Consider the following 15,550-nt stretch of genomic DNA (forward strand, 5'->3'; position numbering starts at 1 on the left):
GCCACTTCCTACACTGTGGAATGAAAACATACGCTGTCATGTGATAGACAACAATCCCATGACTGCAGACACAGAGCAGGAATCCCCAACATCCTCCCCTAATTCATGAACTGTGTTGTAGTCATCAGTGTAACTGCAACAAACATACAGATGTCATACACACAGTATACCCCTGTGATACGGAACGGGGGGGGGCATGTTTTCTTCACCCCTTCTGCCAGTCACCAGAGGGTCTGAGGTGATGACTTCTACGGCACCCAGCCCCATATGGACCCCTCAGCCCCCACACTGTTACACAAGCACCACACTTAACTCCGAACCCCATAAATAAAAGTGCCTTTCTCCTTTCCCTACGTCCATTCGCTAGAATAAATAGACCGGGCGAAAATAAGCCCAAACCGCCTTATGTCTCCCATTAGTAGACCGTGTATACAGACATTTTGTATCTCTTGAATGGGTGCGTTCTACCCAATCAGAACCATGCATTCGTCTTTGCAGAGCTAGCTCAGCGAGCTCCTGCACGCCTCATTTAACCTCTTGACAAGCTGCTGACGGCTCCCCGCTGGGAGAACAATGGAATCGAAACTTGTGAACCCATAAAAGTGTCAAATCTTGCTACAATGTATCTATTTTGTTTCCGATCTCAATTATCAATATAAAATAGACTAAAATCTTTAGAAATTCACATAAAACCAACCACAACTCCGATTTTCTTGCTTCTGATGCCAATCGCCTCAGTTTCTCTAGGACTCCATGACACCTCCCCTGTCTTCCATAATCCCTCAAGCGAAGTGTCATGTACTCTCAGGAAGAGTCTAATCCTATCAAATCACCCTGCCAAGCCTTTCCTCCGGGCAATGCCAGATGGCAGGCTATGCATACATGGACCATTGTCTTCTCATCACCGGTACTCAGGATGTGCTTATCTGCGCATATCTCCAGCTCTGCATATTCCCCCCTCCCTCCTCCATGTTAATCCGGTGTAACCCAACCTCTTCCTAATGTATTCGTGATGTAATCTGTGTAACCCAACCTCTCCTTAATGTATTCATGATGTAACTATGATGTATTTTGCACTGTATCCTGGGACATGGAGGGAAGTTTCAAAAGTTCATGTCACCCCTTTCTCGCTGTTCAATCTCGCCTTGAACCTGTTGCACAATAAACTTGGATCTTCTGCAGCTTGCTCCTGTCTCCGGCTGAGCTCATTTTCCTCCGCAGGGACCCACGGACTTAGTCCGACGAGCTGGGTGGCAGAGCAGCCTCGCACCCAGATTTTACCGTAACACCTGTATCCCCCGTTCCACCCTTGGAGCTACCTGCTACTGGATAAGCCTTGGGCCTTACCATCTTGCACTTCTGACTAGTCTTGGTGTCATAGCTCTCCTGACTATCAAAAAGTTTCACACCTGGCTTTGTTGGGACTCAAAGCCTAGCCTTGTTCCTCTCTGAGGAATCAGTGTTCACCCTTACAGTCCTTGGGTGTGGTTTCCCACCCTTTGAGGACAAACCCTGTACCCCTTTCAATACTTCTGGTTCTAAGACCTGTGTCAAGCCACAGCTAAATCTGCAACAGCTGTGTTAGCAAACTCCTGAGCATACCTGGTGGTAGCTGTCTCAGATCTGCACATCAGGTGCACATCCTTCACTGTATCAATGGGACTCACCTCACTTTCAGCAACAGCAGTAGACTCAGTATTGCCCATATTGCCTCCCCCTTTTCCTTTGTCTTGAGCACTGGTACACCTGACTATCTTCATGTCAGACACCAGCAATCTGGAAGACCCATACATTACAACATAGTAAGAACAAGCCATTTATAATGTCGCTTTCATTCTTCTGGATGGTCGCACACTGTTTGTTGACATAAACATAACAGCCACGTTGCATCAGCTGGGCTTCTCGACCTGGAATGAAAAACATGTTAGACATCACAATGTTACAGCTTTTCAGTTCCACGGTCCAGACTTGCCACTGGTGGCAAATACCACAAACAAAACGTAGCAGCCGTTGAAGCTTCATATTTGGTGGCACTTAGAATCGTCAGTGCTATGAAACTTCACACCATCGCTGAGGATTTCCTGTTGCCAGCAGCCAAAGACATTGTTCGAGATATGACTGGAGAGGAATTTGTTATTAAATTGAGTACAATTTCCTTATCTAATGACACTGTCCGCAGAATTATAGATGACATGTCTGCTGATATTCTTGATCAGGTAATCCAGGAAATTGAATCTGATCCACTTCCAATATTTAGTATCCAGCTTGATGAATCTACAGACATTGCAAACTGTTCACAGTTACTGGTTTACATGAGGTATATTAGTGATATAATGATGGTGACTTTAAAGATGAGTTTCTTTTTTGCAAACCTCTTGAAATGACAACTGCTGCACATGATGTATTTGAAACAGCTGGTTCATTTCTGAAAGAGGATAAGATGTATTGGGAAAAGGTTTGTGGTGTTTGCACAGATGGTGCTCCAGCTATGCTAGGATGTCGATCTGGATTTCAACGTTTGGTACTGAATGAGTCACCAAAATCATTGGAACTCACTATATGATTCATCGGCAAATATTAGCAACAAAGATGCTGCCGCAAGAGTTACAAGAAGTAATGAAAAGCGTCATAAGTTCTGTCAGTTTTGTAAAGGCGAGCACTTTAAGCAGTCGCCTGTTTTCGCAAGTGTGCGATGAGTTGGATGCGCCGAACAATGCTCCGCTATTTCACACTGAAGTGAGATGGTTGTCGAGAGTAAAAGTTTTAAAACATGTTTTTGAGCTTCCTGGTGAACTCAAAACGTTTTTAAATCAGAAAACAAGACTGCCGTTCAAAGCACTTTTCAGCAATAAAAGTGAACTGCAGAAAATAGCTTACTTGGTTGCCATCTTTGCCATCTTGAATGAGTTAAATTTATCATTGCAAGGACCAAATGCAACTTGCCTCGATTTGTCTGAAAAGATCTGATCATTCCAAATTAAACTTCAGCTTTGGCAAAAAAAATTGGATGAAAATAAAATTTACATGTTGCTTACCTTATCTGCTTTCTTTGAGGAACATGACATTGAACCAGACAAAAGGATTTCTGTGAAAGAAAACTTGCACTTGCTTGCAGATGAAATTTCATTGTACTTTCCAAATCTACCTGACACCCCATTTCCACTTGCCAGAAGCCCATTCACAGTCAAAGGTGAAGATGTTCCTGAGACAGCAGAAGAGGAGTTTGTTGAAGTTATCAACAGCGATGCAGCGAGAACTGATTTCTCTACAATGCCAGTTACAAAATTCTGGATCAAGTGTTCGCAGTCATATCCTGTTCTGAGACTGTGTTGTGCCTTCTTCTTCCATTTCCCACAACATATCTTTGTGAAACAGGGTTTTCCAGCTTGTTGGTTATCAAGTCTAAATAGAGAAGTAGACTTGTTGTGGAAGATGATCTTCGTTGTGCTCTTGCAAAGACGGCCCTGAGAATTTCTGATCTGGTGATAAAGAAGCAATCTCAACCCACACACTGATGTTGGCTTTTTACACATACTGTTGCAAAATGTAGCACTGTAGTTTACTGTTGTTATATTAAGACTGTTACCCATGCTAGACCATGCTTCAAGACAAAATTTCATTTATTTGTAATTAGAAATAAATATTTCACAGTATATAATTACATATTGTTTTTGCGATCAATCACTATGCTTTAATTATGTTCAATTTGTAATAATTAAAATACATCCTGCATATCAGATATTTACATTACGATTCATAACAGTAGCAAAATCACAGTTATGAAGTATCAACGAAAATAATTTTATGGTTGGGGGTCACAACATGAAGAACTGTATTAAAGGGTCGCGGCATTAGGAAGGTTGAGAACCACTGCCTTAAGAGATCGCTGTTGAACCAGCTGCCCAGGAGAGCCACTGGGGGTGCGTGACAATGGCACCTGCCCCGGGTCCTTGCCCCGCCCTCCCTCCGCCTCCCCCCTTCCCCGCTTTAAGAGAAGGCCCCGGGTCGCCCGCAGGGAGCATGCGCAGCTCCTCAGAGCCTCCTCTGCCCTCTGTGCCCTCGGCTTGCCAAGGGTTAACAGGAGGCGAGCTGGAATCCTAGAGAGGCCAGGAAGTGGGGGCGGGGGTCCCAGGTCCTCCAGAGCGGAAGCCCCTCCTCCTCCGTCCTCTGCCAAGGCTGCCTGGTGGCCCCTCCTGGGATCCAGTGAGTCTCCTCTCTCTTTCCCCTTGGGGCGCCTGGTGGAGAAGGGGGGCTGCAGGGGGAGGATACTCAAGGGGGGGGTGAAGACCCCCAAGGCAGGGAGCATCCTCCCCCCTTCCTCTCTGTTCAAGCTGCTGCTCCTCTCTGCCTGCCAAGGGGGTCCCACCCTCCCCAGAAGAAAGCCTCTCTCTGTGGTCTCCTGCTCTCCATAGAGGGGAGAGCTGGGTGCCTTCCGTTCGCCAAGGGTTAAAAGGAACTAAGCTGGATTCCTAGAGAAGGGAGGACAGAAAGGGGGGGAGGAGAGCCCCCCCCCAGAGCTAAAGCCCCCCCCCCGTCCTTGAAAGGGGAGGGTGTTACTTGGTCATGGGTATGTGCCCGAGTTGGGTGAAGATTTCTTCATCGCAGGGGACTGGACAATATGGTCCGCAGGGTCCTTTCCCATTCAATAGTTCTCTGGTTGTAAATCCTCTCCCATCGTTTGTATATCACAAAATATCGTAATAAATGTGCAGGGATATCTGCGACATACGTTTCATTATTAGTGGCCACTGTAGTGAGTTCCAGCTTCGTGAATTGGCTGGAAAAGAAAAAGGCGAAGCAGGATAGAGAAGAATTAACGGATTAGGAATCCACATTCCATAGTCAGACGCCTCCTCAGGAGCCTTTGCGGTTGTGCTTAGATTAAGTGTGAGTAAGAGTCGTTTTTCCTCTTCTGCTACCAATGGAACAACATAAAGTCTTGGTCTATTGATGAATTCGGAGGAGGGGGGATTCAAAGGGAGGAGAATAATTGCTCTATTGATGAAGAAAAATTTTAATGTTTGATGTCTTACTGTGTTTGATGTTCATCTTATTGAAAGCCACTGAGGCAACCCAGTCAGATGGGCGGCATAGTAGTAGTACTATTACTAGTAATAATATTTCTTGTGCTATGCTTAAATTTATATTTAGACCAGCCAGATTGAGAAAAATTCTGATGGTGTGTTGTTGTTTTTCTGGAGTCTTTATTAAAACAACTTACAACCACAAGATGTTCAGAGTCTGGACTTTAGTGCAGTGCAGCCTTGACTGCTAGCAAAAGTCACCCAAAGTCCCCCCAGACACCCAAAAGTCTGGGGACATTTTTCTGATCCTGACAGAGTGCCGATTTTATAACAAAACAATGCATTTGCTTTGTAGGGTTTGCCAGCACCTCTAATTCAGACACAGCTTTGCAGAAGAAAAAAAGGACTCCTTCTCATCTCTTGGAAGCTTCCTGAAAGCACAGATGGATGAGCAAGACTCGGCGGGACCTAAAGCAGGAAGAAGCCATGCGATTGAAGATGGGAGCACTGGGGGATTCTGGGAAAACTCTGTGGGGAAGATCCTGGGTGAGAAGGACATCCTCCACTCAGATGTGCAGAGCCAGCAACTCAGGCAGTTCTGCCAGGAGGCCAAAGGACCCCGAGAGGTATGCAGCCGACTCTACCACCTTGTCTGTCAGTGGCTGAAGCCAGAAAGGCACACGAAAGCTGAGATGCTGGACCTGGTGATCTTGGAGCAGTTCCTGGCTGTCCTTCCCCCGGAGATAGAGAGCTGGGTGAGGGAATGTGGAGCAGAGACCAGTTCACAAGCGGTGGCCCTGGCCGAAGGTTTCCTCCTGAGTCAGGCAGAGGAGAGGAAGCAGGCAGAGCAGCAGGTGAGATATATTTTCCTCTGGGTTTTCCCAAGGGGCTCCAAACCAGAGGGAGAGTATCCCAAAATGCATTACTGATGTCCGATCCCTTTATGGATAGGATCCAAGGAATGAGATCTGGTAAAGTGTTTAGCTCTGCAAAATCCTTTTCTAATCGTTCTCTCCATTCTCTCATTTGAGTCTCTGTTGCTCTTTCCGGGAAAGAATCTGATGGCAGAAATGGGTCCTGACTCCTCTGAGGCAGAGAGGACTCCGATGGACACCAGGGAGAGACCACTAGGTAAGGAGGGAGTTATTTCTCTCTTTGGTCACATTGTGGGGATTTATAAACTACCGTAATCTGTTAGTTCTTTTCTGCTGTCTGCGGAGGAGCTGCCGGCTCTGGAAAGGGGGTGGAGAGCAGGCGGGGGCATGGCTGGTGCACATCCTGGGGGCGGGGCACCCAGCACGGGGGGGGGGGTGTACGGCACACATCCAGAAGTGCACATCCTGGGGGCGGGTGCACATCCTGGGGGCGGGGCACCCAGCACGGGGGGGGGGGTGTACGGCACACATCCAGAAGTGGCCGCGATAGCACTCCACTGCCATGGGGCGGTACACTCCCCTGCCCCTCCCGTCCTCCACCAGTGGAGGCTGTTGTTGCCAAGAACTCAAAGGAGCAGAAAGGTGTACAAATGTCAAAAGGCACTCAGTAGGGTGTTGTTGTTTAGTCGTTTAGTCGTGTCTGACTCTTCGTGACCCCATGGACCAGAGCACGCCAGGCACTCCTGTCTTCCACTGCCTCCTGCAGTTTGGTCAAACTCATGCTGGTACCTTTGAGAACACTGTCCAACCATCTCGTCCTCTGTCGTCCCCTTCTCCTTGTGCCCTCCATCTTTCCCAACATCAGGGTCTTTTCCAGGGAGTCTTCTCTTCTCATGAGGTGGCCAAAGTATTGGAGCCTCAGCTTCACGATCTCAGTAGGGTAGACTTCTTCAAAAGTCCACCTGTAATTAGAGATGCACTCCTGAACCTCAGAGAGAAGCAGGCATTCATGGCTTCCCATTTCCATTTGTCTCTGGCAGGTGACCGGATGATGCCAGCAAGACCTCATGTGTCTTTTCATGGTGGAGAAGGGGAAGCAGCGGCTATAGAAGCAGATCAGGTAGGGGGCATGAGACTTGTAGGGCGAGACCGAGGGGTGGGGCAGCCAGAATGCTTGGAAGAAAAAATGTGGAGTTCCCCCCATTCACATAAAGATTAGGACCCATCATTAAAATAATAAAGTAATTCCAGCAAGATGTTAAAATAAGCATTCATACCATGTGGAGCAAAACAATTCCATTAAAACAACACAACAATTAACAGGCAGAAAACAACGGAGCAATGTGTGGTAGATCATCTTTATGGAGTCTAAGAGAAGGACATTTCCCTTTTTCTTTTAGGGTCTGGTGTGCTTTGAGGATGTCGCTGTTCATTTCACGGACAAGGAGTTGGCGTTGCTGGATCCTGACCAGAGAGCTCTGCATGAGGAGGTCATGGAGGAGAATCGTGGGCTCCTGGATTCTCTGGGTAAGGCTCTCTGAGGATCATCATATCTGTTTTGAAATTCCATGTCTCTCTCCTTGCAATGAATCTCCAAGGTTTGGCTGGAAATCAGTAGCACTACCTGCACCACCTGGAAATCTAACGCCCCCAGAAATCACTTGGAATGGCGGTGTTGTCTGTGAATATCCGTCAGAGTGGGTAGGGAGCTTGAAGTAGCTTCTGCCAGATTTGTGTTTTTGCTTCTGTTGATTTTGGTTGACTAAAGAGATAACTGACAATGGATACAGAGCAGATTCCGTGATTGGGCCAAACAAAATTAATTGAATCTCAGGTTCCCATAAATATATCAGCTAATACCAGCCAACAAAGGCAGTTAACTCCATAGTAAGAATTCCCATCTAATTCCCTTCAGTTATTCCTCTTTCACAGTTGTTCATTAGCAATGTTGAAGAATGAATAGTTGAACGGTTGTTCTTCCTGAGGCTCTAATTAGTCTGTCTATATATACTGTATTAGTGTAACAATACTACTCAGTACCTATATAATAACTTATTATACCCTATAGAATATAATAACCTACTTAGTCTATTACACTGCATTTTTCCACCATTTTTCCCTCTTTAAAAATTATTTTCTCTTATTTCTTTCTCTTATCATATAATTTCTTTTTTTGTTAGAGCATTTATTAATTTTCCAATAAAAAACATCCAATCAACATATCAAATCATAATCCAATAAAAATAAAAAAGATCAATTTGTCTTCCAAATTGTAATTTTGATTTTACGACTTCCCACAGTCTGAACCTCGAAGCATATCCAAATCTCAGTCCTGCATCTCATCGATATTTCCATATCTTGAATTTATCTCTCCAACTTTCTTTGTCTCTGGCTCTGCAATCCTGTCATGTCAGTATCAGTCATTTGGCGATCGATCAGCCTTCCTGGAAGCCACCCAGTCCCCCCTCCGGGCCCTAGAGGGGGGCTGCTAGACATCCATTTAGCCTTTTCTCATGTTCATAATGGAAAAAATCTTTTGCAAACAGCTGCACTGTATATTATCCAAAATATTGTCTCAAACCATTGTAGTCAGCCAACAATTATTTCCTGTTTCTCTTAATCAGGGAGGGATTTCAAATTTTCCATAACTGCGTAATAGGGGGCCGCCATTTTAATCCTTTGTTCTCCTCATTAACAAACATTTCAAGTCTTAAAAAAAAGAAGCTGCTCATGAGTCCCAATTGTTTAAATGAGGCTTAGCATGAAAAACCAATTGTTGATCTTAAGAAAGGAGAAGAAGAACAGCATACCAATCACCTCCACAATCCACACACCATGATGAGGATCTCTTTGAAGTCCGAGCTTATACACCAGAGACTACATTCAGCAGGTGTCCCGTCCCCCCAGCTTTTTCCATTCAGACCATGTCTGTTTCTTTTTCAAATCTATTTTAATTCCCAAACAGATGTGTCTGGCTCTAGGAGTGACATCGGAGAGTGCCAGCCGTGACCATGCTCTTTGACCCAGTGTCCTGCTGGCTGTACCTTAGAGTATGCCGGCGATCTCGGACAATCCATGGGTCTTTGAGACAGTCCTCCCCTACCCTGAGGAGGCCGCCACGGCTAATTGCCCCCATATCTGCCCTGAATTATCAGCACGGCTGGGGTCCGATCTTGTGGGAGTCAGCCATTTCCCACCGCCGGAAACATAATTTCTTTATGATTGAATAATCTTTCAATAACAAACAAATATTTAAAAATAATTGTTGTTTTTTTTCATTGCAGGGGGTGATGAAATGGAAATTAATAACAAGGGGGACCAAGAAAGAATCCACACTGTAGAGGAGCCATATAAATACTCAGATTGTGAAGATAACTTTATTCAGAGCTCCCAGACCACTTCTCATCAAATAAATCCCATCACGAATAAACCCTATCAGTGCTTGGAATGTGGAAAAAGCTTCATTCAGAGCATTCATCTCACTTCCCATCAAAGAAGTCATACAGGGGAGAAACCTTTTGAGTGCTTGGAATGTGGAAAAAGCTTCATTCAGAGCATTCATCTCACTTCCCATCAAAGAAGTCATACAGGGGGGAAACCCTATCAGTGCTTGGAATGTGGAAAGAGCTTCAGTCAGAGCTGCTCTCTCACTTCCCATCAAAGAATTCATACAGGGGAGAAACCTTTTGAGTGCTTGGAATGTGGAAAGAGCTTCAGTCGGAGCACTTCTCTCACGTCTCATCAAAGAATTCATACAGGGGAGAAACCCTATCAGTGCTTAGAATGTGAAAAGAGCTTCAGTCAAAGTGCACATCTCACTTCCCATCAAAGAATTCATACAGGGGAGAAACCCTATCAGTGCTTGGAATGTGGAGAGAGTTTCCGTTTGAATCGTCATCTCACTTCCCATCAAAGAAGTCATATGGGGGGGAAACTCTATCAGTGCTTGGAATGTGGAAAAAACTTCACTCAGAGCATTCATCTCTCTTACCATCAAAGAAATCATACAGGGGAGAAACCTTATCAGTGCTTAGAATGTGGAAAGAACTTCAGTCACAAAACCAGTCTTTCTTCCCATCAAAGAATTCATACAGGGGATAAACCTTTTCAGTGCTTGCAATGTGGGAAGGCTTTCAGAAAGAGCTCAGATCTCACTTCTCATCAAAGAATTCATACAGGGGAGAAACCCTATCAGTGCCAAGAATGTGGAAAGAGCTTTAGTCAAAGTTCACATCTCACTTCCCATCAAAGAGTTCATACAGGAGAGAAACCGTATCAATGCTTGGAATGTGGAAAGAGTTTCCGTCTGAATGGTCATCTCACTTCCCATCAAAGAAGTCATACAGGGGAGAAACCCTATCAGTGCTTGGAATGTGGAAAGACTTTCAGCCACAGTAGTCATCTCTCTTATCATCAAAGAGTTCATACAGGAGAAAAACCGTATCAGTGCTTGGAATGTGGAAAGAGTTTCCGTCACAGTAAGACTCTCATTTCTCATCAAATAATTCATACAGGGGAGACACCCTATCAGTGCTTGGAATGTGGAAAGTGTTTCCGTCACAGCTGCACTCTCACTTCCCATCAAAGAACTCACCGTGGGGAGAAACCATAGCAATTGCTGTGTTGTGATTGTATTTTAGTAGACTATAATTTGTATCGCAACAGTGTTCTTGTGCTTCTTCAACCCAGCAGAGAAGTCAGCCTTGCCTCTCAAATCCATGGAGTGCAAACCTGGTGTCCCATATTATTCATACTATGTATCCAGATCTGCAAGGTGGAATCAGTGGCCAAGGTGTTGAATTCAGACTTTTCTTTGTGGGAAGGTTAGGTCTAAGAATCTCTTGCTACTCTTCTCCTTGATTCTCCAAAGTCCTTAGCGCATGCCAGGAGCAAAGAATTGCATCCACGAGGGAGAAAGAGTCCTCTGTGAATTACATGTTGTGAACAGCAGTAAGCAGTTTGTTTGCTTCAGCCAAATCCAGTTCTCATCTGCACATATATGATACATGGAAGGAAACATCTCTATTCAGCCAGACCAGAGGACACCCCCTACAAGTGTCTTTTGATGCTAGTTTTTGTTTTGTTTGTTTGTAATGTTGGCTTTTAACTAGTTTTTAACTTCTTGTGATGCTATTGTTCAGTTTTATGTTTTTGCCTTATCTCCCAGGTCCTGCGCCATGGAATAAAACACACAATCCTGTAATGTTTAAAATGAATTAATAGATATGCACAATTGTTTATGTTGCAAAGTGAAAAATGTCAAGCATATAGCACAGTCGTCAAAACAACCACGTGAAATAAAAATAAAACATTTCAGAAGTTCCTGAAAGAATGGATCATTGGTCCAAAGACAGGGGCCACGACGCTGGGCTTTGCTGCTGCCAAAGATGAGTCTGGCAGATCACGGTTCTGTTGGAGATTAATTCCCTGTGCCTGCAGTCATGGGATTGTTGTCTATCACATTACGGTGTATGTTTTCATTCCACAGCGTGAGAAGTGGTGGAGACAGGATGTTTTGGTATTACTGTGTTCTGTGAAGTAGGGCTATTGTCCTTTGTTCTTTCTCTTTTTGCTGTCTGATAGAAAGATGGAGCTAAAGCAGAATGCTCTGAGTGTATTATATGTAAATAAATGTAGATTAGCCAAAATGCTGTGCTTCTGAGTTTGTTACGCAAACTGCGAAGACTGCGGATCCCTGAGTGTGCTGATGTCTCCAAGGCATCAGTTGCTGTGATGTTCGGGTTGGAGAAAGCTTTTGAAGCTCCTGATCAATCAGGAGGAAGAGAACATGCCAGTCAGGAATGCCTACACGAGAGTAGGACGATCTTAACAGGTTCCTGTGCCTGGACTGGAACACCCAGCTTCAAACTGGACTTAAACAACCATTGCAGGAATCATCTCTAAAGGTTAAAGGGAGCCTCTTCAGTCACCCACAACCCATGGGGGAAACCCCCCTAACCAAAACCTGTTGTGGTTATGAGGTGGGACCAGCCTGCGCCCATAGCACTTGGCCCCTTTGTGGCAGAGTAACACGCAGCTTCCAAGTGCGCAGGAGTCCCAAGTCTGGTCCAGAGAATGGAAGGAAATTACAGGAAACATCCAAGTACAGACAGAATTTTTTTACTCCTGGTCTCAGGCCTGCTGGCTTAGCCCTGGCACCAGGTGTCTGGGGTTGTGCATGCTGTGGGGCATGTGCATCTGACATCAGCGGGCAGTGACATCGGGCACTCATGCCCCCACCGGGCCATGCATGGCACTGGCACAAAAGTTGTGGGTGCCCAGCCCCTCCATTGGGGGGTGTAGGGGCTGCCAGGGCCCTGGAGAGCCTGTGCCTATGGTCTGTCTTCAGCGTAATGGTTACAAACCATACATAAAGTAAGCATCTTTGCTTCAACACTGGTGATCTTTGCTTCTTCCAGTACACTGATTTTAGTTCACCTTTCTTCCCAAGTGATGCGTAAGATTTTTTTGGAGACACTGTTGGAATCTTTCAAGGAGTTGGAGATGGTGTTTATAAGTGGTCGACATTTTCCAACTTTACACCATTGAGTTGGATTTGTTGCCCTGCCCCGCGCACAACACATCCTGTACCAGATGAAGCAGGATTCCCACTTCTTGCAATGGCATGCAGCGAGTTCACTACCTGTACAGGTACTTCTTTGACTGGCAGTTCTTCCATTTTGCCATCGACCAAGGGAAGATTGTGGCCATGTTCCCAGAGGAGGAGCCCCACATCAAAAAGTGGGACAAGGACTACCTGCAGGGCTTCAGCTCCATGGTGGATGGCTTCTGCTGGGGCCACTACAGGATCCTTGGGCCCTTCTTGCACCCCCGTTTTCTCTCACACACACAGACACAAGTGCAACGCCTGAGGCGGAGGAGCCTCTTCATTTCTCCTCAGTGACACCAGAGGAGCAGAGAGAGAAGGAAGAGGGTGGCACTATAAAGGACTATTTTGGAATCCATTTGAATAAATGAATTTAAATACTGGATGGAATGCAGGCAAAGCAGTGGTGAAAGGGTCTTTTTTAATAAAGCAAAATGCCTTTCTAAAGAAGCAGATAGAAGCTCCAAAAGCAAGAGATATAAACAGAAATTACGCAGAATGAAAAGAAATCCCCCGATAAACGAGGGAGCCCAGGGAAACTGCCGCCTGGTCTGCCAGGAATCGGCCTCCTTGGCGCCCAAAACTGAGGGGAAGGTCAGGTTTCGAAAGGCGGGAAGTTGGGAAAAGGCGGGAAAAGCCGTTTCCCTCAGAGCAGCCGGCGGAGGGGCGGGGCCAGGGCTGTTTCGTCACGGATCCTTGCCCCGCCCTCCCTCCGCCTCTCCCTTTCCCCGCTTCCTTCTCTGAGGCGTCCGCGAGAGAAGACTATGGGTCGCCCGCATGGAGCATGCGCAGCTCCTCTGTGCCCTCGGCTGGCCAAGGGTTAACAGGAGGCGAGCTGGAATCCTAGAGAGGCCAGGAAGTGGGGGCGGGGGTCCCAGGTCCTCCAGAGCCGAAGCCCCTCCTCCGTCCTCTGCCAAGGCTGCCTGGTGGCCCCTCCTGGGATCCAGTGAGTCTCCTCTCTCTTTCCCGCCTGGGGGTCCCAGGGCTGCAGGGGGAGGATACTCAAGGGGGGAAGACCCCCAAGGCAGGGAGCATCCTCCCCCTTCCTCTCTGTTCAAGCTGCTGCTCCTCTCTGCCTGCCAAGGGGGTCCCACCCTCCCCAGAAGAAAGCCTCTCTCTGTGGGCTCCTGCATCATAGAGGGGAGAGCTGGGTGCCTTCCGTTCGCCAAGGGTTAAAAGGAACTAAGCTGGATCCCTATAGAAGGGAGGAGAGGTGTCTGGGGTTGTGCATGCTGCGGGCATGTGCATCTGACATCAGCGGGCAGTGACATCGGGCACTCATGCCCCCACTGGGCCATGCATGGCACTGGCGCAAAAGTTGTTGGTGCCCAGCCCCTCCATTGGGGGGATGTAGGGGCTGCCCGGGCCCTGGAGAGCCTGTGCCTGTGGTCTGTCTTCAGCGTAATGGTTACAAATCATACATAAATTAAGCATCTATCGGAGCCCTGATAGAGATTCAGCTTAATAACTTAACAGTTTGAGAGTAGAGTTCTGACTTGGCTACAATATCATCAACTATGTTTAAAACAGACAGAAAAACATTTTTTGGACCAAAGCTCACCTTTTACAAAACAAAGAAAAATATTATCTATAATGTACAAACTGTTGTTAGATTGGGAAACAAAAGATGAGCTTGTTAAAGCTTCTATGACACACTGGCAATAGAGAAAGGATATAAATGATAATTAATAATAATAATAATAATGATAATAATAGTGGCGTTTGCCTCCTAGGTGGGTCATAAGGAAAGGGTTAAATGAGTGTGATGTGATTGGCCAGAGAGAGGAGGAGTGAGAGTGGAGCTGTGTGGACATCAGTTGAGAGTTGGGAGTTGAAGAGGGAAGAGGGAGGTTAAGTCTGTGGGTTGGTCGAGTTGTGTTGTGAGTGAGTGAGAGGAATTGTTAGGTGGAGTCTGATAGATAGTTGGAATAATCAGTTTGAAGTTGTTAGGAACGCATAGGACGGTTAAGGAACTAAGATTAAGAAACTGCCAAGAAAAATTAACTGTAACCATAAGCTTGTTCATGCCTATAAATAAACTTGATTATTTGTTAATGTTGACAGCTGTCTGGACTCTGTGTGTACCCGTGAGGAGAAATGGGTTGGTGGAAGCGAAGAAAGCAATCAGTGGTGGCACAGGGTCAATAGACCGTCAAATGTCTGGGGACCCTGTGTGATCACCACAATTAATCTGAGCCTCTGGGAAAATCTGTGGAAGAGCGATTTGAAGTACACAGCATGTAATTCTTTGAAGGAGAACTAATGAAAATGATTTCCTGATGGTATTTAACTCTGAGCAGACTTGCTAAAATGTGTAAGTCTGAATCAGAGAAGTGCTGGAGATGTAATGAAGTTGAGGGTACATTTTATCATATGTGATGGACTTGTAAAAGGGTAAGAGTATTGGGAAATGATATACAGTGGTGCCTCGGTTATTGAACATTTCGGTTTTTGAATGCCAAAAACCTGGAAGTAAATGCTTCCATTTCCAAACACACCTTAGAAATCGAACTACTTCCGAGGCGTTTTTCAATTTTCTCAATAGAATTTGCCACCTGCCCATTGCGCCCCGGTTGTCGAATGTTTCAGAACTTCCGGAATGGATAACATTTGACAACCAATGTACCACTGTATCATGAACTGGAAAAAAACATGTTTAAAAGTTCATTTTCAAAAAAAACAAAAACAAACCCCAGTGTTATTTTTGTTGGAGATAATTCAAAGGGAAATTCCCAGGTGTCAAAAAAGGCTATTCATGTACGCCACTACCGGGGCCTGTGTCTTGTGAGCCCAAAGAAGTAAAATGAGGTCCCAACCAAAGAAGAATGGAAACTTAAACTGATGAAAAATGTGCAGCTTGCAGACTTAATTTATAGAATGAGAGCAAGGATGCACGTTTAAAGAAGCCCGGAAAACGTTTACTGAATAGATGGGTGTCAGGGGAGTGTCATCGGAACAGGGAAGGGAGGCAGAGAGGCTGCTGGGATACAGGGAGTCCCCAAAGATCTTGCGAAGCAGTTCCTTTTCCTGTGGTGGGGAAAGCC

The 15,550-nt window shown here is 45.8% G+C and overlaps 1 protein-coding gene across 10 annotated transcripts in view; it reads left to right on the forward strand.

Moving 5' to 3' along the window:
* The window catches only part of LOC310701304 (uncharacterized protein), a 39,848-nt gene extending 28,301 nt beyond the window's left edge, over positions 1 to 11,547 (forward strand). For 3 of the 10 annotated variants that reach the window (XM_083492015.1, XM_083492014.1, XM_083492016.1), the window contains exons 5-6: positions 7,300 to 7,426; positions 9,184 to 11,547. In XM_083492015.1, the coding sequence (XP_083348141.1) occupies positions 7,300 to 7,426; positions 9,184 to 10,511 (1,455 nt within the window). In that variant the 3' untranslated portion in view covers positions 10,512 to 11,547. Of the gene's footprint in view, positions 1 to 3,999; positions 4,204 to 4,237; positions 4,888 to 5,379; positions 5,879 to 6,055; positions 6,156 to 6,939; positions 7,020 to 7,299; positions 7,427 to 9,183 lie in introns of those variants that run through there. The other 7 variants (XM_083492012.1, XM_083492013.1, XM_083492011.1 and 4 more) reach the window with 6 other exon arrangements.
* The last annotated feature ends 4,003 nt before the right edge of the window (positions 11,548 to 15,550 follow it).

The sequence above is a fragment of the Podarcis liolepis genome (assembly GCF_965112155.1).
Source record: "Podarcis liolepis genome assembly, chromosome: 2".
NCBI lineage: Eukaryota > Metazoa > Chordata > Lepidosauria > Squamata > Lacertidae > Podarcis > Podarcis liolepis.